At 40.6% G+C, this 25,071-nt stretch overlaps 1 protein-coding gene across 2 annotated transcripts in view; it reads right to left on the reverse strand.

The window, feature by feature from the left end:
- Positions 1–25,071, reverse strand: part of ARAP2 (ArfGAP with RhoGAP domain, ankyrin repeat and PH domain 2) — a 214,050-nt gene that overhangs the window by 184,480 nt on the left and 4,499 nt on the right. Inside the window, exons 2-4 of one of the 2 annotated variants that reach the window (XM_019553196.1) lie at positions 12,511–13,567; positions 6,007–6,077; positions 4,834–4,910 (exon numbers count right to left, since the gene is read on the reverse strand). In XM_019553196.1, coding sequence (XP_019408741.1) covers positions 4,834–4,910; positions 6,007–6,077; positions 12,511–13,394 — 1,032 coding nt within the window. In that variant the 5' untranslated portion in view covers positions 13,395–13,567. Of the gene's footprint in view, positions 1–4,833; positions 4,914–6,006; positions 6,078–12,510; positions 13,568–25,071 lie in introns of both variants that reach the window. The other variant, XM_019553195.1, reaches the window with a different exon arrangement.

Raw genomic sequence — 25,071 nt, forward strand, 5'->3', positions numbered from 1 at the left:
GCGTGTGGTCTAAGCTACGCTGAGAGGCTGATGTTCGTTGTCGGGTTTTCAAGGCCTTTGATGGGTTTTCGCTGGGATACGCCCAGGCGGGAGGCTGAGGACCGGCAACAGGGTGATCAAGCCTGAGGTTTATCCAGTCGTCGTCTCTTCCGTTTCCTGCTTCTTCGCCTCTTTATTGATGTTGGTTGGACCGCCTCTATGACACTAACTATGACATAAGCTAAGCGTGCAGAGATAGGATAGTTTCTTTTACATGGGTGTTGCTAGGCAGATTTTTATATAGGTTGTGTTTCTGCAAAAGTGAAACTTACAGGATAGAAAAGAAACTTATAAAGTACGCATGTGCAGCTTGATACAAAATTCGCACACACAGCAAATACAAAATTTGTGTGCATGGAAAAATGCAAAAAAAAAAAGCATTTCAGTTATAGCTATTACTAAATAAACATTTTGGTTTGGGTTGACTTAAAAGATAAGACTATAAAGTTACACAAATGTGAAAAATGCCACGCGGCAATTATACAAAATGAAATAAAACATTTACAATTAGCTGAGCTAGGGCCTTAGGCAGACGTGACCCATTAGGCAATTAACCCAGGCTAGGGTTATTAGGGACCCTGATATTAGGATGGATGCCAACAATCAAGTAATTGTTGACACTTGCCCTAGACAGCCCCAAGTCCAGTTCCAGATCCAAGATCATCTAGGGTGAATGCCAGATGATTTTCTGCCTGCACCAGGCCAGCCCTGGTTCCAAATGTGTGGTATGCGTCCCAGTTTAAGTCTAAGACATATGCCCAGTGTTCAACCTGGACCAGAATTCTTTGGGGGCAATGAAAACAATCAGACGATTGTCCACATCACCCCAAGACTTCCATAGAACTGGATTCAGGGTGGTCTGGGCTGATGCCAACGATCAGCTGATTCCCAACACCAGCCCAGAAAACATCTGCCAGGAGACCCTATATAACCATCCTATCCTCAGCATTTATCAGCCTACATTTATTATTCTACAATTTATCATTCTACATCTTTAATCCTTGCAAGCTTTTCTTTGGAGGTTTTTTAACGCCTGACTTAAAGCCCTGGCTGCAATGATCTAGTTGGGGCTGGTCCTGATTTAAGCAGGGGTTTGGACTAGATGACCTCCTGAGATCCCTTCCTACCCTAATTTTCTATGATGTGCTTGCTTCACCAGCACACCAGTCTTAATCTGATCCACACATTTCCACAGAAATATTGCTTCACTGATAAAAAATTAGGGCTCAGCGAAATTTTGGCAGCCATTTTGTTTCAGAGGTGTTTCAAGCCATTTCGGCACCCAAAACACCAATCCAAATTGAAACGGAAGGCTCCAAAACAAATTGTTAGGCTCTGAAATATTTCGGAAATGTTTTGGAGAATTTTGGAGTCAGGCTTGCAGGGAAACAAAAACTAAGAAGAGGGAGGAGAAGGGGGGCTGGGAGAGAAGGAGCACTCCGATATTGACATCGACCTCCCAGTTCAATTCCCCAACTCTCTGATCAAGGAAGATTGCGGTGCTGCCACTGGCCCCAGCCTGTAGCGGCGACCTGCTGAAAGCCAGCACACAGATCCAGGGTCCCACACACCCAGCCCCTCGAGAAGAGCTGGAGGAATGATTGGAGATCTGGGGAATTGAACCGGGGGCTGGGGAATCCCTGTTGCGCAACCTGGCTCTTCAGGGAGCAGAGATCCACGCTGAGGTCTCTTCACCACTGCTGCCCACCCTGTGCAACCCCATGTAACCAGGACAGTGCAGGGCACACAGCAGTGGCAAGGAGACCCCAGTGCAGATCTCTGCAGAGCCGAGTCACGTGCCAGGGACTTTACATAGTATTGAACTTAGATTAAATGGCCTGTAATTTCTTAGGTTACCTTTTTTCCCTTTGAATACGAGCACTGTACTTGTTCCTTTACAATTCATAGCATATTATCCCCAAACTGACAGATTCATTGAATATTTGCATGATAAGAGTTCTGTTTTATGTACTGGTTCTTTAAATATTCCCTGATGAATATTACCTAGGACCCCTGATTTCATCATGGTGAACAATTTAAATTTGGTTTCCACCTCAGTTGTGGTCCTGCAACCCCGCCCAGCTGGGTAGAGCTGTGCGAAGCTTCCTTTGCAGCCCGTCCGAAACAGATTCAGAAGAGATTCAGCTAAAATGAAACAGGTCACTGATCCAAAACACTGAAATGAATCACTGTCCTCTGAAACAACTGAATCAAAACACATCCATATTGCACAGCCCAAATAAAAATGTTACCAGCATGAAGCTATGCAACAGTTCCTGCTGATCCCAAGCAGAAACACCCCCATTCAGAATGTTTTTCCAATTTTGAAAAGTTGATTTTTGAGGAGATTGATAAATATACTGGAGATATAATATAGGGGGGAAAGTAATATAAAGATGGTACTGTATTTGCCCAAATGCTACTTCAAATTTTTGACAACCTCCACAAATAATTTGATTCTAGACAATGAATTACTTGCTCTAATTTTCCATGACTAGAATATAGTTAATGGAGAGTGATCCGCCACTCCTGCTCCTTCCTAGTGCTCTCCTCTGATCCACTCCCCCTGCTCTGTGCATCCCTTGACCTGTGCTTCCCCTGCTAATCACATGTCCCTTACCTCATGACCCTATTTCTTTCTGTAGTCAAAAGAAGTGAAAATTAAAGAGCTGGTCTTTTCTGGGGGATGCCCATCAGAAACAAATAAATTAAACGAAACTGATCACTGATCAATTCTGGTATGGTTTCTCTTTATCATACAGAAATGGTCTACTACTGCTGAAACAAAGAGTATGTTTCAGTCTCCACAATATTGAAACCACTAGTCATTCAAATTGTGAATGGAAAGGTGATCAAAAAGTTGAAGGTAATATATGCTAGGATAGAATTCATAACCCCCCCAAAAAGGGAACAAGAACACTGGACTTCAAAGAAGGAGTTCTGAAACAACTAGGAGAAAGAGGAGGTAAGGTCCCTTGAACAGACAGAATAAAGGTGTCCAGGAAAGCTGACAGTTCCTGAACGGCATAGCATTAGAGCCTCAAAACAGAAAAAAAGGTAAGAGTTACTGCAGGAGACAGATACAACTACATAAGAACCATATAAGGAACTTGTTAGCTACTTCAAAAATCAAGAGGGGAAAAAACAGTGAATGGAAGAAAAGGAAAGTAACTAAGGAAGTACAATCAAGGAACGGAGAGAACTTGCAGAAACAAAAATATAGAAAAGTGAAGGAAGAAAGAGAGACTGTGCTATACAACAAGCAAGGAATGTTAGATACTACAAAGGAGTTCTACAAATATATTTATGGCAAACAGAACTTGGGAAATTGTGGGTCCCATGCTGAATGGTAAGTGGTAAGGGTAAGCTATTCATGAAAAATGAAAAGGCAGCAAAGTGGTTCAAGTACTACGTTCCTTCAGCTTTTGCTAAAAAACTTCAATCAGACAACTGATAAAACTACTATAAACAAAAGAAAGGAGACCTATCAAATTGCCATCATTAAGTGGGAATTAAATAAAAACCTAGGGCCAGCCTGCAAAACACTTGGGAAGTTATTAATACAAATTCGCAAAACAACCAGCTTGTAAACATCAGAGAAGGAAAAAGTGTGATCACTAACAGCTACAAATTTGCTAAGAATAAGGCATAATAAACCAATCTGGATTTCCTTTTTTTGATGGAAAGTTCAGTGCATGAGGGGAATGCAGTGGGCATAGTATAAGTGCACTTCATTTAGGTTTGAAAGTGTCACACACCATTCTCATAAATAAACTGCTGAAATATCAGCTTGATATTATGTTAGGTGAATATTCAACTGATTAAAAGTAAAGGGTACTTATATAACAGAAAATCAAATTGGCAGGAAGTCTCAAGTTCAGTTGCATATGGATGTTTTGGGTCTGGTACTACTTAATATTTTTAAACTATTTAAACTTAGAAGCCTGCAGAAGACAAAACTGAGAAAAGTTGCCAACTCTGAGATTGGACTAGAACTCAGTGGAATCTTGATAGAACTGGGCTATTTAGACAATACAATGATATTCGAAGACAATTCTAACCCTGAGCAGAAAAATAAAGTGCACAAATACAGAATGGGTGACAACCACTGCAAAAGAATAAAAACAAACAATTTTGAATTACATTAAAAAATGATTTTATGAAAGGGATAAGGGGTGATGGTACCAATCTTTATGGTTGTCACTAGACTGCAACTGGAGAATGTACAATTTTGGACACTGCATTTTAGGAACATATAGAATCCAGGGAGGATCCAGGGGTGCACACCACATATGCCAGAAGGGCTGGAATGCAAGCCTTATGAGGCAAAATTGAGAAAAATATATATGTTTAGTCTGTAGAAAGAGACATGATAGCACTCTTTACGTCAGCCTTTCAAGTATGGGAAGAAGTAAAGCAAATGCTTCCCACTTGTCACAGAAGGCAGACCCTGAGGCAATAGGCAACCACAGGAAGCAAATGTATATTAAAACTCAGAAACAACCTTACTTTCGGTACAAGACAACAGTGCAACGAGCTACCTGGGAAATTTCTTCACTGGAGGCTTTCAAGAAGAGTATGGATAGGCTTGTGTCTGGAATGGGTTACAAACAGCACGTCCTATATGTGTGCAGGGGTTTGGATCAGATGAGGTCCCTTACAACCATATTCTTATTCCATTAAATAATCAGAATGCAAACAGTTATTAAATCATGAGCAGGGAAAAATAGTACAGTGTTTCTTATCATTAAGTACTGCTATATTAAATTTACATCCACAGCTTTCAACACTTACATTGGAATCTTCAGGGCTACCAAAAAGAAAAGTTTCCCCATATGGAGAGATGACGGAGGGCTTTTCTTCACTGGCAACTTCTTTAAAGAAAAAAGTGGTCATATGAATAAAAGGGCAGACTACTGTAATCTAAAAATGCATACGGGATATTTCTCCAATATGTATTATTATTTACACTGTTAAATAAAATTCTGCTTCTACAGAAAGTGAATTAAGGGTTGGCCTACACCAACGATTCTCAACCAAGGGGAGGCAGCACCTTGGGGTACTGCTAGATTCTCTGAAGGCTGCCACAAGGTGTGAGGAGATATGCCAACATGTGTACGCTCAAGTTTTTCTCTGCCTGGACAATCCTCTACCCCCACTATAAGGAAATAAACAGTGTAATACATGAATTAGTTTTTGCATTCGGTGTCACAAATTCACAAGAGTTATGGAGGAGTGTCTCAAACCCATAAGGAGTGCCTCGAGTCCAAAAATGTTGAGAATCACTGGCCTACACACAGGATTGGACTGCTTGGTTTTCTAAGCCCATACAGTTATTTCAGTGGGAGTCTGTTTGCTTTCAGGAACTAGTCTCATTCTCAGATGCACTTATTTTTCAGACACGTCTGAAGAACATTTAGGTTTCATTTCAATGCAACAGATTTGCTTAAAAAGAATACATATAAAACTTTTACAAGAACTTTTTAGTGAGCAAAAGAACTTTTTGTTTAGTCTATTGAGAAACATTGCTAACCTCTTCCTGTGCAAATGTACATATAACACTTTAGTTCTTTGCATTTCTTAGTTCCTCAAGATCTGAGATAGCACTTATGACTACTTAATGACAATTCCGTGAATTGGGTCAGACACGAGCATTTTTCATCCACAATACTTTTGCTTCTGAATATTCATATCAGGTTCTATTGTTTCAATTAACTCTATACCAAAATGACTTATAAAAAAAATCTGCTTACTGATTTTAATTTCTTTGAACCCCCAAATTAGCTCTAAATGGAAACAAAAAAATCACCTCAGATGAAGAAACAGAAGCAATTACTTGACATATTTATCTTTTCCATCTTCTTCCTCATAATTTATGGTAATAAACAGTTTAGTTTCAACTTTGAACAATGTTTGTGTCTCCTGCTCCCTCAACTTAAGATACAGGTATAATAAAGCTTGACTCACTTGTTTGTGAAGTCTGATCCCCAGTACAAGAAACACTTAAAATATCCACATTTCTTCTTTTCTTAAGGGAACTTGAAATAGACAAAAAAAAAAAAAAAAATTAGTAAGTGATATTTGCCAGAGAGTGTACATAGCTTAGGTATCAACACGGGACGCAAGTTAAAAAAAACCAAACCACTTTAGAAAATGTTGATTATTTGCATGTCTACATACAATTCAAAGCCTTAGAAAAAGTCAACTTATTCCATTAGTTACTATTTGATATGACTGACAGGAACATTTTAATTTGGCCATATTAAATCCTTTTTTGCCCTAATTGAAGGCTGCACCGCTATACCATTAAAGTCCATGGGAACTTTGCCATGGGCTTCACTCCACATAGGATCTGATGCTAAAAAGAAAGTGACATCTCCACCCACACATTTCTTAGAGAAATAGTTGAGTAACTTAATATTAAATGATATAAATGAATACATAATTTTCATTTTAATAAATAACAAACATATCAAGGAAGCATTGATTTAAAATAAAGGAAGAAGGATGCTAAGCCACTGAAGGTGCCAAGCCACTGAAAATGATTTGTTGAAATGCCGAGTTACAAAAATGGCAGTCTTTTCCAGAGTTCTATATTTGAATATAATTGAAACTGCTTGACAACCTAGCAATAGAAATAGCAATCACTGTTACAGCCACTGTAATATTATGCCTGTAGCTGCTGGTTTATGTTTCCAGGAAAACAAAACTGTGGTTTCATATATTCGCTATCATATATTTCCTCTATCCTGTCTTGTAAATACTTGAAGGGAGATTTTTAGATGGACAGACACATGTCATCCAAATCCTCTTCACACAGTTAAAGTCAAATATTAATGTTTCAGAATGAACAGAATTAAACATGAATTAGGATGTGAAGAGTGAGATTTGGTTTGCTTAGGATAAAATTGCTAGGACACACACACTTATATTTGTATTAAAACCCTGTGGAAAAAAATAACTATTTGAGAAGAGTCTCAATTAACAGTGCTTCTAACCATACCTTAGCACTACTTAGAGCTGAACTTATATGTCATATCCTGTCTGTAATATGAATCTTTACTTGGCCTTTGTTAAAATGTTTCTGATTTGCAAGCACTATACAAAAGCAAAATATAATACTAACAAGTCTCTGACCCCTCTCTTTTAGTTCCAAAGCCATGGAGTAGAACGGGGCTTGGAACAGTAAAAAGGGAATTCCTGACTTCTACCTCCTCACTAAACTTAATGAACAAAATCCTACAATATGTTCTCCACATTCCTAAATTCCACAATGGTGCTTCAGTGAATCAAAGTTCAAGTGTTTCTCATCACAGGCTGAATACTAACTATATCTGTCTTCCAGGAGCTTCCACTTTGTATTGTTTTCAAAGCATGCCTGAACCTGCATGGAAACTACATTCCAAACAGTAGTTCTGCACTTCACAGCTCATTCAACAACCATCGCTTTGCAGGCCCCTAAACTAGGTTATATTTTTTTAAATGGTTATTTCCACAATTAACACTTATTTCAGGCCAGGTTGCCACTACAAGTGATCAGAAACCAGTCTATACTCAGAACAAAAGTTCGGCACACAGACTGATTTAAAAATGGCAGAAGCCAGTCTAAGATTTGCCCATCCCACCATTCCTGTCCCCCCACTCCCAAGGGTAGACGTGTGCTCTGTTCACTACCACTCTAAATTATTCCACTTACAGAAAACCGCGTAACTTGGATTTATTCGGCCACAGTCTTTTTGAATGTCTGTACCTAGCCTCAGCCTGTGCCTTAATATTCTCCAGATGCAAAAAATGATTTGTTCGCTCACTATATCTTTCTGTTAAGCTAAAAAGAATCTGTTAATTTCTTCTTTCCTAAACAAAAGCAAAAAAAATTCAAAACCTAGATCTTTTTTGCTAACAGATTACTTCTTCCAACATAGCATATGGTATTATATTTGAGTAACAAACAAAAAGCTTAATGGCTTGCAGTAAACTGGTATTAAAAAAAAAAAAAAAAAAAAAACACCGAAATTTTCTTCAATGTTTCCATCAAAACAAACATAAAAAACCTAAAAATTCAGCCCTGCAATGTAAAATGAATTATAAGGTTTTTATCAAGATCCACAAGAATTAGATGAAGACCTGCCACCCACCATTTTTTCCTGAAAATGTGTTTCTCCATTACCTAAAATAGTGAGTCAATGGTTTAAATTGAAAGAGGACGAGAAAATATAAAAAGTGAGCAATAAAATACTCAGAAAGGAAAATGATCTAGTGTTTCTACTTATATTAATATTCATGTGTTACCCTCCAATATAATATATTTGCCCCTCAGTTTACTACATAGATTTGTTCTGGAAATAATGCAAGAGTTCTATTAAATGCAATGATTTTTTTGATTAATTCATTGATTGATAGGTTGATTGACTGATTGATTGTTAGACTGACTGATTGAGATTGCAAAGACACCTATCGATAAGCCCCTAGCAAGACTTTTAAACACACAGAGATAATGCTCAGTAAATAGACTGAAAATAAACACATTTGTTCTAGCACTAGCCAGTTTCTTGAGCTAATGTTTTACTTGAATGGGGGGCTATTTTAATATCGTTAACAAAAGAAAATGGAAATATAGTAGGATGTGATATGGCATATAAAATTACACAATAGCAGTCTAGGGTTGAGAAGGAAAGGCTGAGAAAGTGAAGCGGCAGGGGGAGCTTATTTAGGGCTAAATCAGACTGAGATTAATTAGTTTAGGCAACTTCATAACCTGTCTCTATGTATTTAGAGGTGGTACCATATTTACTCAAATACAAATTGAGGGTTTTTTCCCCAATCAGCACGTAGGGAAAAAAAACAGTGTCTTATATTCAAGGCTGCATAGCCAGGAAAGGGCTGAGCTTGCAAGTGCTGTGCTCCAGGACAGAGCTGTCCAAGTAGCATCTGACAGTAAGTGAGGGGGAGGGAAAGAGGCAGAACAGGGGAGTTTGGTGGGGGGGGGGAAGAAAGAAACAGAGTGGTGAGGGAGTGCAGGTGACAGGGGGCAGGAAAAAGAAATGGGAGGGACAGAAGGAAAGGCAGTCACCTGACACCCCCCACCCCCCAGCCAGTGCTTTTCCTGTTGTAACACTGGGGGGGGGGGCAATTCAAGACAACCCTCCAATAGAGTTTATACCTCACAAATTATAACACATTTCTAAATTTTCCATATATAGAACCTAATTATTGAGGGGTCATCTTATATTTGAGTATATATGGCACTGAATAACCACACAGAAAAGGAATAGTTTTCCTTCTACCTGGCAGAGGCCTCAGTTGCCTCAATTCCACTGATTTCAGTCAGAAGTAGACTGGCAAATTACTGCGGCCAAACAAGTTCAATAACTTTAAGTTAAGAGATACAAGGGATACATTAAGCTGCCTGTTTTTCCCCAGTCCTCTTCCCCTCCAAATGGGGTGACAGCATGTGATGAGGAATACCTGGGTTATTTAGAGCTGCTCCTGCTCAGTGAAGCGGACTGAGAAAGGAGCAGAAGGCTACTTTGGCTATCTTCCTACAACAATACTCAAACAGCTCTAAAAGCACAAAATCGTATCTAGGCCTATTTACGTTTATTTAGGCATATTTAAGTTAAAACATCTTATATTTTAACAAAACACTGCACTCCTAACAAAGCACTGCTTTTCATTTTCTGTCAAGTTCAGCTGGAATTACTCCAGCCCAGGGGTTGGGAACCTGTTTCCAGCTGTGGAAACAGACCAATTCAGTTTGGGCTACAGATAAGAAGTGGGTGCTAGGATCCAGCCACCATCGTATCAACTTTTCCCAACAGCAGCACAAGGAAAGCACCTGCTGCCACTGCTTCTTCCCACAGCAGCACAGGGAGAGTGTCTGTAGCTAGCATGACAGCAACAGGAAACTTTGACAATAGTTGCTTTCTTCTGCTGCTGAGGATGCTCTCCCATGTGGCACCACAGGGAAAACCAGAAGCAGGAGCAGCTGGGTCCTAGCATCAAATTGGATGCCCTTCTCTGAAGGGAAGGGGCGGCCACATGGACACAGCAGGCCCCAGCCCTAATCCTGATCCTAGGCCCAGCTCTGCTTCGCTCCATCCCGATCCCTGCCCAGCCCCAGCCCTACTTCCTCCTCCCCACAGTCCTTTCCCCTCCCTCCTACTGACTTTCCTACCTGCAGGGGCACGCTCACGCTCAGCCCCCATGATTTTTTTTTCTCCCTCCACCTGCGTCCACAGCCCAGATTGCTGACCCCTACCCTAGCCCATTTCTCTGAAGCAGAGGTAGCACCATTAGGCTACAGACAAAAGTAACACAAAAACAAGTGTAAGTGATCAGAAAACCTGTTCAAATATGTAAACACAACAGAAGTTCAGTGCACACAAACTGCTTTCAAAAATCGTCAAACTAGTTTAAGATAAATGTGGATGGATGTAGCATCAGACTTAACCGATTTAGGTCATCAGTTTATTCAACTTCTATCCCTGTTCCCCTCCACATTCAAGTTAACTCACCGTCCCACAGCATCCCAAGATGCTTTGCACCTCCTCCGCAACCCCCCCTAGGAGGGTGGGCAAGCTAGCCTTGGCCCAAGCTGTCTGTTCCAGTGGAGCAGGCAGGCATTCTCTAGTGCCACCCCCCACCCCCAGGCTTCTGGTCTGGGCTACTGTAGGCATGCAGCTGCATTTCTGGAATCGAAAGTGAATATCTGTTCATTTGCTTATCAGTTCAATCTATGCAATTTATACTAACCTGTGAAGATTGAACTGATTCAGCCTCAAGCTTTTTGATTGTCTATACTTAGCCTTATAGACTAAATCAGAGATATATAGCAGATCTCTGTAGACACACACACACAGATGTTGTATCTCTCTAATTTGGTCTGTAAAAGGTACAAATCTACACTGCCTTCTGCCTGACTTCAGACTAAATATTTAGTCCCATTTCTGTCAAGCCATAGTTGTTCAAGTATGCTTTGTTACAACTTTGGGTTGAATTATTGAGGATAAATTTATCTTATTGTCTTTCAAATACCACTTTTATTCCAAAACCTTTATAAATACCTTTATCCAAAATGCACTTGCTGGAAATTGGGTTGTGCATTATAACAAGAAAATATGCTAACAGCAGTTTTTGCCCTGCAAGTGAAACAGTCACAGAGAACAGAACAATGAACAGGCTCAGCTCCATAGCTATTGTTACTCACTTTACTTACTCTAAGGAAAGATCTACTTTCCTTCATTCTGGTTTTCTTCCCACAGGTCTGGAAATTCGGCAACGAGGAGCACCAATTGGTGCCACCACCAAATTTTCATGTGGGCCAAATGGGTTGGATCTAGCTCACAGGCTAGGGATTGAGCACTCCTGAGCTATAGCTAGTGGAAAACTGTGCTTTCTGAGATTTTTCTGTGTGTGTTATTAATTAATTTTGGTGTTGCTGGCTTAATGTTGCTTCGAAAGGAGATAAGGTTACTTCTACAATTGGCTGTTTTACATCTTTTAGCACAGATTTTAACCTAAGCTCTGCAGGTGCATTGTTTTACTACAGAATAAGGGTAACTACTGTAAAATTAACAGAATATTGTTAGGTTTAAAACAAATCACTATGACATTAAAAAACCACATATTTAAGGTGCCCATACTTTAATCCCCCTTCTAGTCACATATTGCTCCTCTCAGACTAGTATTTGTTGTACTAATCACACAAGAAAGATGTATTTCCATTACATCAAAACGTCCAAAAGATGTTTTTCCATTTAAAAAAAATAAAGTTTTTTAACATGGCTATGTATAAGCTTTCTTTAAATCTATATACATACAAACAGCAAAAAAATTAGCATTTGACACTTTTCCCACATGAAAACAAGCCTACAAGTTTAAGATACAGTCATTTTACTGTTTCTACTTAACTAATAGAATATTGCCCCACTGAAACCAATAGTAAAATAGCTTCATGGGGTCAGAATATCATCCAATAAATTTTATATGGGTAGTAACAGACTTATACTATATTTATTCATTTCTTTTTAAGAGTCTGGGTTTGAAAGCAATGTGACCTATAAATACCACTGATAGCGATCTTAAAATAAAATAAAAAAATCTTGGTTTTTGTGGTTTTACTGAACCAGTTTCAAAACTGTTTGCAACCAATATTATAGGTTATTATAAAGGGATGCTATAGATACATCTAAACATTGAATACTTTTCAACAGTTATGTTAATTCTTTAACCTAGAGTTGATCTTTTTTAAAGAGCAAGTACTTAAAGATTTAAAATGGCAAATTTAACCTGAGTGGATGACCAACCAGATTTACTCTGAATTACAGACCAACTCAACAACATCCTGTCCAAATTTATTAAAAACAAAAGAAAATTTACAAGAAGTCACTAAAACCATTGTCCATTTTTTAGTTATCTTATCAGTTTCACCATGCTTGTAATAATTTTTTATTGAAAGAAAAAAAATATTACCTGACTGAAGCTGTACCTTTAGGAGAACCTGGGATTTTTGGTACAGGCCGGTGTCGGAGCACAAAAGACCTTGTCATTCTTGGAACTGTTTTGGTACAGCTGTCTGTGCATGTACCATACAAGTCATTGTCTATCATTTCACCTTTAAACTCAAAGAATGGTGAATCTGGCAGTTGTTTTGATAATTTTTTCATTTCTGTAAATGTCAAAGTGTCACTCTCACTGGACTTGGTTTCACAGAAAGCAAATGAAGGCTGAGAAGATGGATCTTCAGCACATGCAGAACAACTGTCTAAATGTAAGTAACCTGGCAGCACGTCTGCCATTTCCTGTGACGCATCCCATTTTGCACTCTTTTCATTACTTTCAATACTCATAGCTTCTCCTGAGCAATCTGAATTATGACATGATGAACTAGAAAATTCCAAATCTGAAAAACTATCATGTTTTGCTTCCATTGATTCCTGTTCAAGCATTTCATTCTTTAGTTTGCTAACACAGTTTTCACTAGAAAAATTTACTGGCAATAACAGAGATGTTGGACTAGCTCTTGCAACCCCATCTGAATTTGACTTGGATATTTTAGAATCTTGGTCAGAGTGCAATGAATGGCTTTCCTCTAATTCCTCCAAGGTTTTGCGTGTCAGATGTTCTGAAAAAGTAGCCTGCTCTTGCATTTTTGAAAATATGGTCTCTAACTGCTTAAGAATTCTTCTGCGGTGTCCAGTAGGCAATATTCCAATTTCCTGAAGCACATTATTATTTATTCCTACACAAGCTGGTACAGTATTATATCCATGGTCTTTAAAATTAGGGATATATTGCCCCAAATTGATGTTTTCCAAGAATTCTTTGATATCAACATTACTGTCCACGAATGACATGACAGCACCTTCATCCCTCACAAAAGGTACCACGAGTGTTGAAAATATTGTCAGGATACAGACACATACACACACACGCTCTCCAGTAAGTTCTTCTGCGGTCACTCCAGGAAGTTCTGCAATTTCTTCTGAAAGTTCAGGTTCTACACAGGCAAAGTATGAAAACCTGCAAACTCAAGGGGGGAAAAAAAAAAAATGTTAAAAGCTATTTCCCTCTAATTTCTGTGCTTGTTTTCACATCACTATTATGAAATGTTAAATCCTTTTAAGCAGTTTTGCCACCTGTTTCAATTTGCTTAACACAAAAAATATATAAGGTTAAATCCCTATTCCTAAATTATGGGGTAAATGTACACTAAAAGTAAAAATCCCCAAGCTAGCACCATATTAATTAGATCGAATACCAAAACCTAGTTGTTTACCTAAGGTAAAATGGATCTGCTCTGCAGATAGAACTGGCTTGTGCTACTGTCTCTACAGTACTTCTGGTATAAAAGCATTTCAAACTAGCCCAGACATTTCTTCCAGTTTAATTTTAAGTATCTTTACTTTTATTTTAAGTAAAGACACTTCCATGTTACTTACAATTAATCATGAAATTAGCATTTTAAAAATTCAGAACATTAACAGAATTTTGTTCTTTTAGGAATGCAGGTTAAGCTGTTTCTTTTATAGCTGAATGCTTTTGCTCCATTGAAGATTTAAATAGGATTCTTTTGCCTACAACGATCCTGCATGTTGTTGCTTACAGCAACTAGGCACACTAGGGCCTTAGAGCTTCTTAACTATTATGCGGAGGAATGTTCCATGGACAACAACGCATCTGCAGGGGTACTATTAGCATGCACTAAACAGCCTATTATATTTTACCGTCTTAGGAAAGGGGTCCCGAAAGGTGAGGGGAGAAGAACCCTACCTGGACATGAATACTAATGAATAAGCAGACAGCTACTTAAAATGCTGTACTTACTCAAATAAAGATGACCCTGATATAATATAACCCCCCCCCAGTAATTAAATTGTATTTATGGACAATTTATGAATTTGTTATAATTTTCCAGGTACAGAATCTAATTATTGGAGGTCTACCTTGAATTAATCTCCTTCCCACTGCTACAGCTACCTTGCCATCTTCCTCCACAATTTCTTCCCCCTGCAGTTCCTTTGGTCCCTGCTTATTGTCAGACCCTGCTCCTCCTAAGCACATGGAAGTGAGGAGTAAATTTGAGAACCATGAATTTGAAATAAACATGCCTATAGTAATTTGTATATAGGCAATTACTGTGAGTAACAGTAACCTCCATAGTCTTAGTTCATCCATAATTGAGACATTTTACTATTTCTGAAACTGCTACAAGTTTCAGCAGAGGTATACCATAAATATACTTTTAAATAGCACTTTTGTACCTACTTTACATATAGTACAACTAGCCATGATATTAATCCAAAGCCAAAAGGTTTATGATTTACCATATCATTCATTGGGCTGGGCCCCAGCAGAGTCAACAACATTTCAAGCCAAGGGGGCCCCACAGTTCAGCACTGCTCAGTACATTTACTCCAGATACCCCCCACAAAGGATCCATGTGCTAATTAGCCCCCACTCGGGAATGGAACTGGGTGTTTGTGTCATGAGTCGTGGGATCCTCCAACATCTATATGCAAATAAAGGTGCAGGGCAACTTGATCTGGCTCTACTTCATGGAGGGCAAAGCCACAAATTATGAGCTCCAAGCTGAAAGAGGGGGTGGCAGAGATATCAGGTAAACTGTTTGGGGTCCTGTTTGGTGATATTTGCCGGACATTAATGCTGGTGAAGAATCAAAAATAATTGAAAACGAGTAAGAAAGGCACAGCTCAGCTGTGGCAGGGAAAAGGAAGTCAAAATGTATTTGATGTAGTGGTTCACCATGCCTTTAAAAGAGTCAGCACCAAGGGGGAATGAGCGCAATGGACACTGTTAAGGTTTTTTGTTCAGATGGGCTGCACTAACCTATATTTCTGGCAGGTTCCCATAAATCACAGGGGTGAAAATCTCCAGCAGAGACAAAATTAAGTGCATGCTATATATGGACAACATCACAGTATTAAGAAAAGACAAACGGTCAATTGACAGAGTATTGAAACATGTGATGGACTATGACGAATAGGGAACTGGAAAAGGCTAGAAGTCTACGGCTTGCAGCTACAAATAGAAGAAATGAAGAACCTAAGCATACAGATAGACATGAAAAAGAGAGGTGACATAGCTTCCTTGTACTCTAGAGGCCTGTTACCTGCTGTACGTTGGTGATTATTTTTTTCCCCCCCAGGCTATCTAAACAAGGGAAAGTGGAACTGGTAAAGGCAGTATTACTACCAATGATCCTCTATGTAGGAACTGTGTTTCCTCCAATGTAGCAACAAGCATGAAGGATACAGGGGAAGTTGTACACCTTTTTCTGGGGCAGCAAAAAAAAGTGGGTGTCAAAGCAACAGATATACAAAGGAAAATAAACGGGAGGATGGGGAATACCTGACACAGAGGTGTTTATTTACAAAAAAAATTATCCGCAGAATGTGAATGATGGGAGTAAGGTGGCAAGGTTTTGCCAGTACTTAGCCAGAAAGGTCTTAAGGACATGGGAAGGAGAAAGAGAAAATGCGTTGGGCCTGTACCCCCAGAGCCCACTGTGCAACAGCTGAGAAGTTAATGATACAATATACACAATAAATGTTAGAAGGGAACCCAAAGAAATGGGAAAATAGCAAAAGCCTTGAAAGGAATCTAAAGGGACAGTATAACAACAAGAGTCTGTCAGCCCAAGCGTGGAAAGAGATGTGGGAAGCACGGACAAAGAGGGAACATGTAGAAATCATGTCAATGGCAGCACAAAATGTATTCCCAGTAAGAGAAAGTTTACACAGATAGGCATTATACAGATTGGAAAAGTGTTCAAAGGAAAACTGTGAGAACAGACTGTCAATTTATCATGTGTTCTGGGAGTATGAATATGCAAAGAAAGTGTGGTAGAGGGTGGGGAGGTTTGTAAAAAAAAACCCAGTGGTATAATGTATTGACATATGAGATAGTGATACAGACTGAACCAAAGAAGACAAACGAGCTGAGAACTGAGATTTTTGATAATTCTGTGAAAGTGGCCTTCTGGAAGACACAGACCCTGCTTGAGTGCAAGGGACTATTCTCCGCACCATGAGACTGCTTGCAGCTAGCTGTGCATGAACTGCAAACATATATTGCAAGAGATGAAGAGAAGCTGGGAGCATAAACAAATGGAGATAAAAACACTGGGGATCATTGTTCTGGGAAAATTCTAAGTGGGGACAGGAAGAGCAGGGGGAAATAGCAATTTAAAGTGGGATTGAGGAAACTGATGAAAGTATGACAGGTAATGTCATTTGTGAAGAAAGAGAGATGTTAAAAGGAGATTTGATGTTACTTTAGAGAAGTGTTATGTAAAGTGATGTAAACTGTTCTCTTTTTAATGTGGCAGAGGGGGATTTTGATTTTTTTTTTTTTAAAGTAAGTTGCCATTAAAGTTTTTATAGTCATGCTCAGCATTGGCTGCATTTAATCAACTTCATAGTTGTTTTCTCTTACCAAGCACATGCTTCTTTTGGCAGTAGTTTAATGATAGACAATGTATTTAATGAGGTTTACTTACATGCAAATGTAAGATAAAGAGCTTTTTTCTTCCCATGCTGATTTGGAATAAAAACTTATCTTATATGCAAGTAAATATAGGAATTCTTTTCTTCCCTGAATCCTCTAATCAGAAGAGTAGAATCTGACCTTCTAAACATCCAGAAACTGCTTCATTCATTTTGCAGCATCAAGCATGGCTACACCACAAGTGAAGGATATAGCAGGGAAACATAGACAAGCAAAACAGATACCCAAAGTTCAGCCAAAATAAAACAAGACACTTCCTACCAGAACTATGAGGGGTCTTTACCAACTAAAGCTTACACAACCAATTTTCTATACATCTAAATATGAAAAGCGAAAAAAGTCTGCTGATGCATGAAGTTCACTGAAAATAATGAAAAGGGTAATACGCTGGTGCTAAGGGTGCTCAAACAAAGAGATGTCATTGTAGGGTCTTAGGTGATCTCAGGAAGGGCACAGGCTGAAAAAGCAACCCTCCCCTCCAATACACTCCAGGTAGAAAAACTAGGGACAGCACCTTTGTTGGTGATCTTACATAGTCAAGTAGCACTGACAGCAGCTTTAATGAAGATCACTTATGGCGACGCTGGGAGAAGGCTCCCTCCACTTAGGCCACATAAATTTCTCCACCACTGATGCCTAAATACACAATTATCTTCAAGCTTGCCGTCAAAATACGGAGTTTCACGGATAAAAGATTTATGTTCAGACAAGGATTTATTTCAACAACCAAAGAACAGACAAAGGAACAGACAGAACAACACTGAAAAAGGCAAAGTTAAAATAAAGAGAAAGAGAGAGGAGAGCATGTATATGCACACCTTACAGAGAGAATTTGTTGTTCAGTCCTTTCCCCTCCTACCACTGAAACCCAATCTGACCAGCATATACAAATTCGACAGGGTATATCATATGCTTAAAAATTTCAGTCCCTTGTTAGCAAGAGGATTGCTCTTCCCACAGTGTCTTTGATTTTACTGTGCAGAGATTTGTAGCCCTAGATTTCTGGCTCTTCAGATTTCAAATAATGTTTTTTGGCCAGAGACAGACATTATACTTTTATTGGTATAAATGATTGGAAACTGATCTATACTCATAACAGAATAGAAATTCAGTGCATACAGACTGATTTATAAAGGGTGGAACCTGATCTAAGATTTGGCAACCCCTGCAAAACAGAGGGCAAACGTGTTACCACTCTAAATTATGCCTCTTACAGAAAAGCACATAACTTAGATTGACTCTCCTCAGGCTTTTTGAATGTCTGTAGGAAAGAACCTAGCACACAATGTGGATGCCAGTAGCCATCTTCTTACCCTCCCTCCCAAATTCCCCAGTGCTAAATACAGACAGTTAAAAAGTCCAAGACTGAACCGATTCAATCTTTGTAGGTTAGTCTAAGCTGCATAGATTGAACCAGTATGCAACTGAACAGATACTCACTTTTGATTCTGGAAATGCAGCCACGTGCTTGCAGCAGCCCAGGCCAGAAGCCAGGGGGCACAAAAGCCCATCACTGCTCAGCTGGAGCAGACAGCTTGGGCCAAGGCTAGCCCACTGCCCGCAAGCAGGGGAGGAAGGGGAAGGTTGCAGGGGGATGCAAAGTATCCTGGGATACTGGAAGGTACAAGTTAACTTGAATCTGAAGGGGATCTGGGACAGAAGTTTAATAAACCAATTTAACCTAAATCAGTTAAGCCTGATACTAAATCCATAAAGGTTTATCTTAAACCAGTTTTGACCATTTTGAAACTTTTATGTGCACTGAATTTATGTTGTGTTATAGATTTGAATCAGTTTCTAATCACTTACACCAGGTTGTATGTAATTTCTGTCCCTAGGACAAAAGGAAAAGTCTCTGAAGTTACGCTGATAGAGTGGCCCAATGCAGCTTGATGCAAGGTCTTTACTGAGGCTTAGATATGCAGAAAAATTACTTCTTTCCCCTCTCCTCTACTGTAATAAGCATTTGACTGTGGAGAAGCATTCTGATATATTTTTCTACTAAGTAGCAGCTGCCCTAGCATGCAGGTACTAGCCTGAAGCAGTCCATGGAAGTGAAAAGAATAGGAGAGGTAGAACACCACAGGATTTTCCTGGCACTTTGACAAAAAAAAGAATGATGTCCTCCCCTCCCAAAAAAGCCCTGGCAGTAACTAAACCATCCTTACATACAGTGCAAAGTTAGCCAGCCATTTTAGAGTCCTCCAGATAAAAGGACAAAAGAACACTTTAGTGTTCAAACAAGTGACTAGAAGTAAATCTTTGTCCCCTATGAAAAAAATAGAAGCCAGGCACACACACCCTATTGAAAGGAACAAGGCTGTTAGCAATTCCTGAGCTTTACTCTGATTAATCTGGTATTTCACAATCACCACATGCCTTTTCTTGAAAAGTCTCATACTAATCCTTATTCCCCACTCACCTTCAAAAACTAAACCTGCTTATAGTCATCACCACACAGAAGGATGATTCTGTAGAAGAAAGAGCTGAATATATTTGCATGAGAGAGGAAGTGGTGAAGATCACTATAGCAAATGTGCTATAAACTTTCCACTTTAAATATTGTTTTCAGGTGCATATTAGTTTCTGAAACTTCCTGGGAACAAATTTTTCCAGTCTTAGTCTCTGTCCAAGGAGAAATAATGTATTTAGGTCTCAAATGAAGTAGTTTAGAGGTATGAATACAAAAAGCAGAAATACCATCAGAGCTTTTTTAAAAAAAACAAACAAAAAACACTCTACAGACCAAACAGATGCAAGTTAAAAATTGGCAGGAAAACAACCCTCAAAAAGAGGTGTTTTAGTTCAAATTGTTTCAGTTAGCTGAGCCAGAAAACCATCACTTGTATAGTCTTTACTTTGTCATTCCCCAAGATGAGAGCTTAGCTGTGCAACCTTAATCTTTTAATCATTTTCTACAGAAAGCATTCATGCAAGGAGAGAAAAAACTTCTAAGAATTAGAATGCCAGCTATTCTTAATGCTTCAGAACTAGAGATGAACTTAGTCTCACCTCAACAGCTAAACAAGGAAAGCACTAAAAACAGAACAACTGTGGGAGGTGAGGGACAAAGGGAGAATCCAGCAATACAATTATCTTTTCAATATTTAAGGTATGGAGTTGGGGGGCGGTTCATAGTATGTTTGCCCAAAGCTTATTTTGTAACATGTTGGGTCTGGTTGCTCAAACAATAACGAGGTATTGGGGTTCTAGTCCATCATCCTGCAATTATGAGCACAGCAACAAAACATTACTGAGCCAAGAACTTTCTCAGTTTGCAGGCTTGATGACTTAAAAGCTTTATCATTACTTGTTATAACATGTTTTATGAGGAAATAAACAACAGACTTTTCCATAAAACAGTGGTTTTGATCTCATTATAGTGACAGTACTAGCACCCACAATCTCTTGCAAAACACATTTTCTGCATTCAGTAATCATCCACAGTACAGGTTGTATCTCTACATCAAAATAAGCCTGCTAAAGAAGCGTTTAGGGCTTCTCTGCACACAGAATGGATTCAGTTTAAATTTAGGGTTTGCAATCACACATTTATTAGTGCAAATACACGGGCACAATTCTGTGTTAACAAGATGCATTAAAACTTATTATAATAATTAAATTAATTAAAATGAATATCCAAATAAGTTCATCCACACCAGGTTTAATAAGAAAAATGGTTCTATTTTATAGTTTGAAAGACAGTTTATCATAGGAAAGGGATCACACCATTTTCACTGTCATGCATTTGTGAATGTTTATGCTATTCCAGTGCCAGGAAGAAACTATAGAAGATACAAAGGTGTCTAAACTGTAAACAATATTAATTTTATTATTAGCTGGCTTAACACATGGACCGATCAAAAATGGAACTGAAGTGCTCTTATTTCACTACAAAAAAGTTAAAACAGCCATTACTCAAGTGTAAAACTCCTTACAGAATAGTATAATCTTTGTAAAACTATTTCTACCGTATGCAATGTTAACTTCCCTTACACAAGTGAGTTCTCAGGACTGAGTCCTATTATTCTATACATCTCATTCCTATGTGCTAGCCTCTCAATCTATAAAGAGGGTAACATTTTCTCACAAATAATATGCATTCCCCTCCCCACCGCCTACCCCCACCCCCCCAAAAAAATATCAGCTGCTGGAAATTGAAGTGCAAGTTTTAAGCAAGCAGCTTCTGCAGCTCAGACCTCTGCAAGAGAAAAGAAAATTATGCTGTAAGTAAAACACAGCAAGTGAACGCTAGCTGCTGGCTGCGGAGACAGAGGAAGGTTTAACAGATGCCTAAAAGGAAGAGTGACTCAATAGCTCATTTGCCTCAGTTTTCACCAAAAAAAATGTTAAGCTACAACCAGACATCTAATAAGGATTATTTGGATAAGGTAGGGACAAGCTGAAGGAGGAGGTAAGAAGAGAAAGATAACTTTTGATGGGGCTAAAGGAATTCAGGTCAGCAGGGCCTGATGAACTTCATCTCAGGGTACCAAAGGCACTCACTGGCAGAGGACATCTTGAAGATCTTGGCAATAATATTTACAGTCACAGGAGACCACGGAGGTGCCAGAAAACTGAAAAAGGACCAACATGGTGCCACTCTTTAAAAAAGGCAAAAAAGGGGACCCAAGTGGATTATTATAGACTAGGTAGCCTCACCTTGATTCATGGGAAGTCACTGGAACTTATTATAAGGAAGTCTATATGAACACAACAAGGTGTTCAATCTAGAAATAAATATAAACTTCCTTGTGCTTGACCTACATCAAACCAGCCTCTTGTGATAATGCGCAGTATTACAGTGTTGGGCTGTACAGCAGTCATACACCTGGAGAAGGAAAGGCCAATCAAAAGCAGCCAGCATGAATTTGTTAAGAACAGATCGTACCAAACAAATCTGATCTCCTTCCTTGACAAAGTAACTACTTGGCTGGACTGAAAAGACTGGTGTAGATCTAGGCTTCAGCAAGGCTTCTGACAAGGTCCCACATGACCTTCTCATAAAGAAATTGGAGAAGTGTGAGCTGGACAAAACTACTATGAGGTGCAGAGACAACTGGATCAATAGCCACAAGCACTGGCAACTGTAGATGGATCCACATCAGAATGCCATTAGCTTGTGAGTGGATTCCTATAAGGGTCTGTCCTGGGCTGAGGGATGTTCATTTCTGTTTATTAGCGATTTGGATGCAGACAGAGAGGCTTCTCAAGAAAGTGCAGATTACATGAACATGGGAAGGATTGCGAGCACACAGAATGACAGGAATGCAATTCAGAAGGGTCTCAAAAGACTGGCAAACATGGATGACAGAATATAGTTCAATGCTGACAAAGACAAAGTGTTGTACCTCAGGAAAAATAATTTAAAAAACCCCAAAATAAGAAGTGTTTGACACTTGGCTGGATGGCATCAGTATGGAGAAAGTTCTGGGAGTTTTGGTGCATCACAAACTTAGTGGCTAAGTACAGACATTACACAGAAACCAGTTTAAGTGATCAGAAACTGGTTTAAATCTGTAACAGACCACAAGTTCAGTGCACATAAACCCATTTCAAAACGGATGAAATTGGTTTACGATAAACCTAGTTGAATGTAGTATCAGACATAACTGATTTAGGTCAAACTCGTATATGGAAGATGTCCCAGACCTTTTCCTGGTTCAAGTTAAATCAGAGTCCCCCAGCATCCCAGCATGCTTTCCAGCCCTGCGCTGGGCTGTGCAGGCTACTCCAGCAGAGCGGGGCTGGCCTCACGCCTCTGTTCTCTTTGCCAGAGCAGTGAGGGTTGGCTGACAAGGGGGTGGAGGCCTGATCTGCCTGGTGGGGGCGGAGCAGCTCCTGCCAGACTTTTCCCCCACTAGAGTGGAGCGGGTAAGGGTATGCGCCAGCAGGCTCAGGCAGAGGGGAGAGAGGGGGGTTTAAACCCCCTCCATGGCCCATGGGACCTCAGCCCAGGTCTGCACTGGGGGGGCTGCCAGGCTTCTGCCCCCCTCCACTCAACTCCCCACTTGAGCGGGGGAAAGGGCAGTCCCTGCCAGACAGCAGGGGGCATAGCCATGCCCCAGCTGGGGTCAGCAAGGTAAGGTGGGGAAAGGGAGTTTAATCAGGCTTTCCCCCCTGCTTGCTGCCCAAGTGGTGGGGGCATGGCCAGACACTGGTCCCAGGCAAGCTACCTGAGGTAAAGACATTCAAAGAGGGTACCGTGGCTGCATTTCCAGTTAAACCACTCTCCCTCCTCTCTCCCACCAGCACGGGACCTCAGCCAGGGTCTGCCTGGCAGGGGCACAGCAGCCCCTCCCAAGCCCTCCTGCCCCCAACTGAAACAGCAGGTTGCATGGCCAGATGCCAGCCATGGTTCCCAGCTCAGGTCCCATGCTGGTGGGAGATGGGAGAGAGGAGGAATTAAACTCCCCTTCCTCAATCCCCCCCTTCACCTCAGTCTGCTGGCCGGGGGCTGGCATTTACCCATACCCCCTACCGCTTGAGTAGCTGGGGAAGGGGAAACACTGACAGGCACTCCTGTGCCCAACAGGCAGATGCCTGCTGGAGTCCCATGCTGGTGAGGGAGCTAGAGGGGATGAACCCACCTCCCTCTGCCTCAGAAGGCCAGCCTAGGGCCAAATCTGCCCACACGTCCACCCCTTGAGCAAGGGGGGCAGGATCCTGAGAGGGGCTGCTGTGCCTCTGCCAAGCAGACCCCTGCTGGGGTCCCGTGCTGGTAGGAAAGGGGAAATTAAGCCAGCAGGATCTGGCGACACCCCCCTTCACTCAAGCAAGGGGAAAACTCTGGCAAAAGTCGCTTCCCACTTTCTCTGCCAGGCTTGGGACTGTGCAGGGGACAGTGAGGGTTTAACCCTACCCTAATCATTCTCAACACCCTGCTGGGGTCTGGCCATGCTCCCCCACCTCAGCCCAGCTTCCTTCCAGCCTTCTGTCCACTGCCAAAGGGAAGGGAGGGCTTTGTCTAGCACCCCCCACCCAGCTTCTACCCTCAGCCACCACGAGGATGTGGCTGCATTTCTGGAATCAGAAGTGAATGTCTATTCACTTGCTTCTTGGTTCAATCTACACAGATTACACTAACCTGCAAAGATTGAATCAATTCAGGCTTGAGCTTTTTGAACATCTGGACTTTGCCCAGGAGGGAAATAGCAGAGACCACACGTTCTTTTCCTCATAATAGGCCAGAAGACAAGTTTTTCCCCTTCATATTCCTCCATTGGTAAGAGACCATGAGGGAGAGAAGACAGAAAAAGCTGCAGTTCCACATCATTTGTTGTAAATGCTTTTAATGTGCAGAAAATTTTCCTGTAGAGAAGGGTCCAGATCTAATGTTCTCATACTCTTTCACCCATCTAGGCATTGGATTTAAGTGCTGGGCTTCAGGAAGTGGAATTTGTGGCACACAGAAGTAGTCCTCCATTCTCCACATCACAAATGTGATGTCGTCCTGCTCAGTGCAAAGAATTATGATGTCACTGGGATAACAGAGACCTCATGGAACTCCACCTATGACTGGACCACAGGTCTACCCTGTACAGGAGGGATCATATAGATAAAAGGGGCAGGGGTGCAGCTTTCCTTCACATAGAGAGCTACATGTCCCTGCAAGCTGATATTGGCAAGCAGGGTGGACAGGTAGAGACCCTCTGGATTAAAATTTGTGGGGAACATGGCACAGGGGACACAACAGTGGGAGTCTACTACACACCTACCACCCAAAGTCCTGAGTTTGACCAGGAGTTCGCCCGGGAGCTGGCTGAGGCCGCATGCTCCAGGACCATGATTGTCATGGGTGACTTCAATTACCCAGACATCTCATGGGAGGATCACTCAGTAAAATCCGAGCAGTCGCAAAGCTTCTTCTCGTGCGTGGATGACCTCTACCTGACTCAAGAAGTCTATGGGCCAACGAAAGGCAAAGCACTGATCGACCTGGTACTGGCTACAGGGGATGAGCTAATCGGTGACCTAGTGATCGATGGGAAGCTGGGTGACAGC

The sequence above is a fragment of the Crocodylus porosus genome, unplaced genomic scaffold (genome assembly GCF_001723895.1).
Source record: "Crocodylus porosus isolate Cpor-Errol unplaced genomic scaffold, CroPor_comp1, whole genome shotgun sequence".
NCBI lineage: Eukaryota > Metazoa > Chordata > Crocodylia > Crocodylidae > Crocodylus > Crocodylus porosus.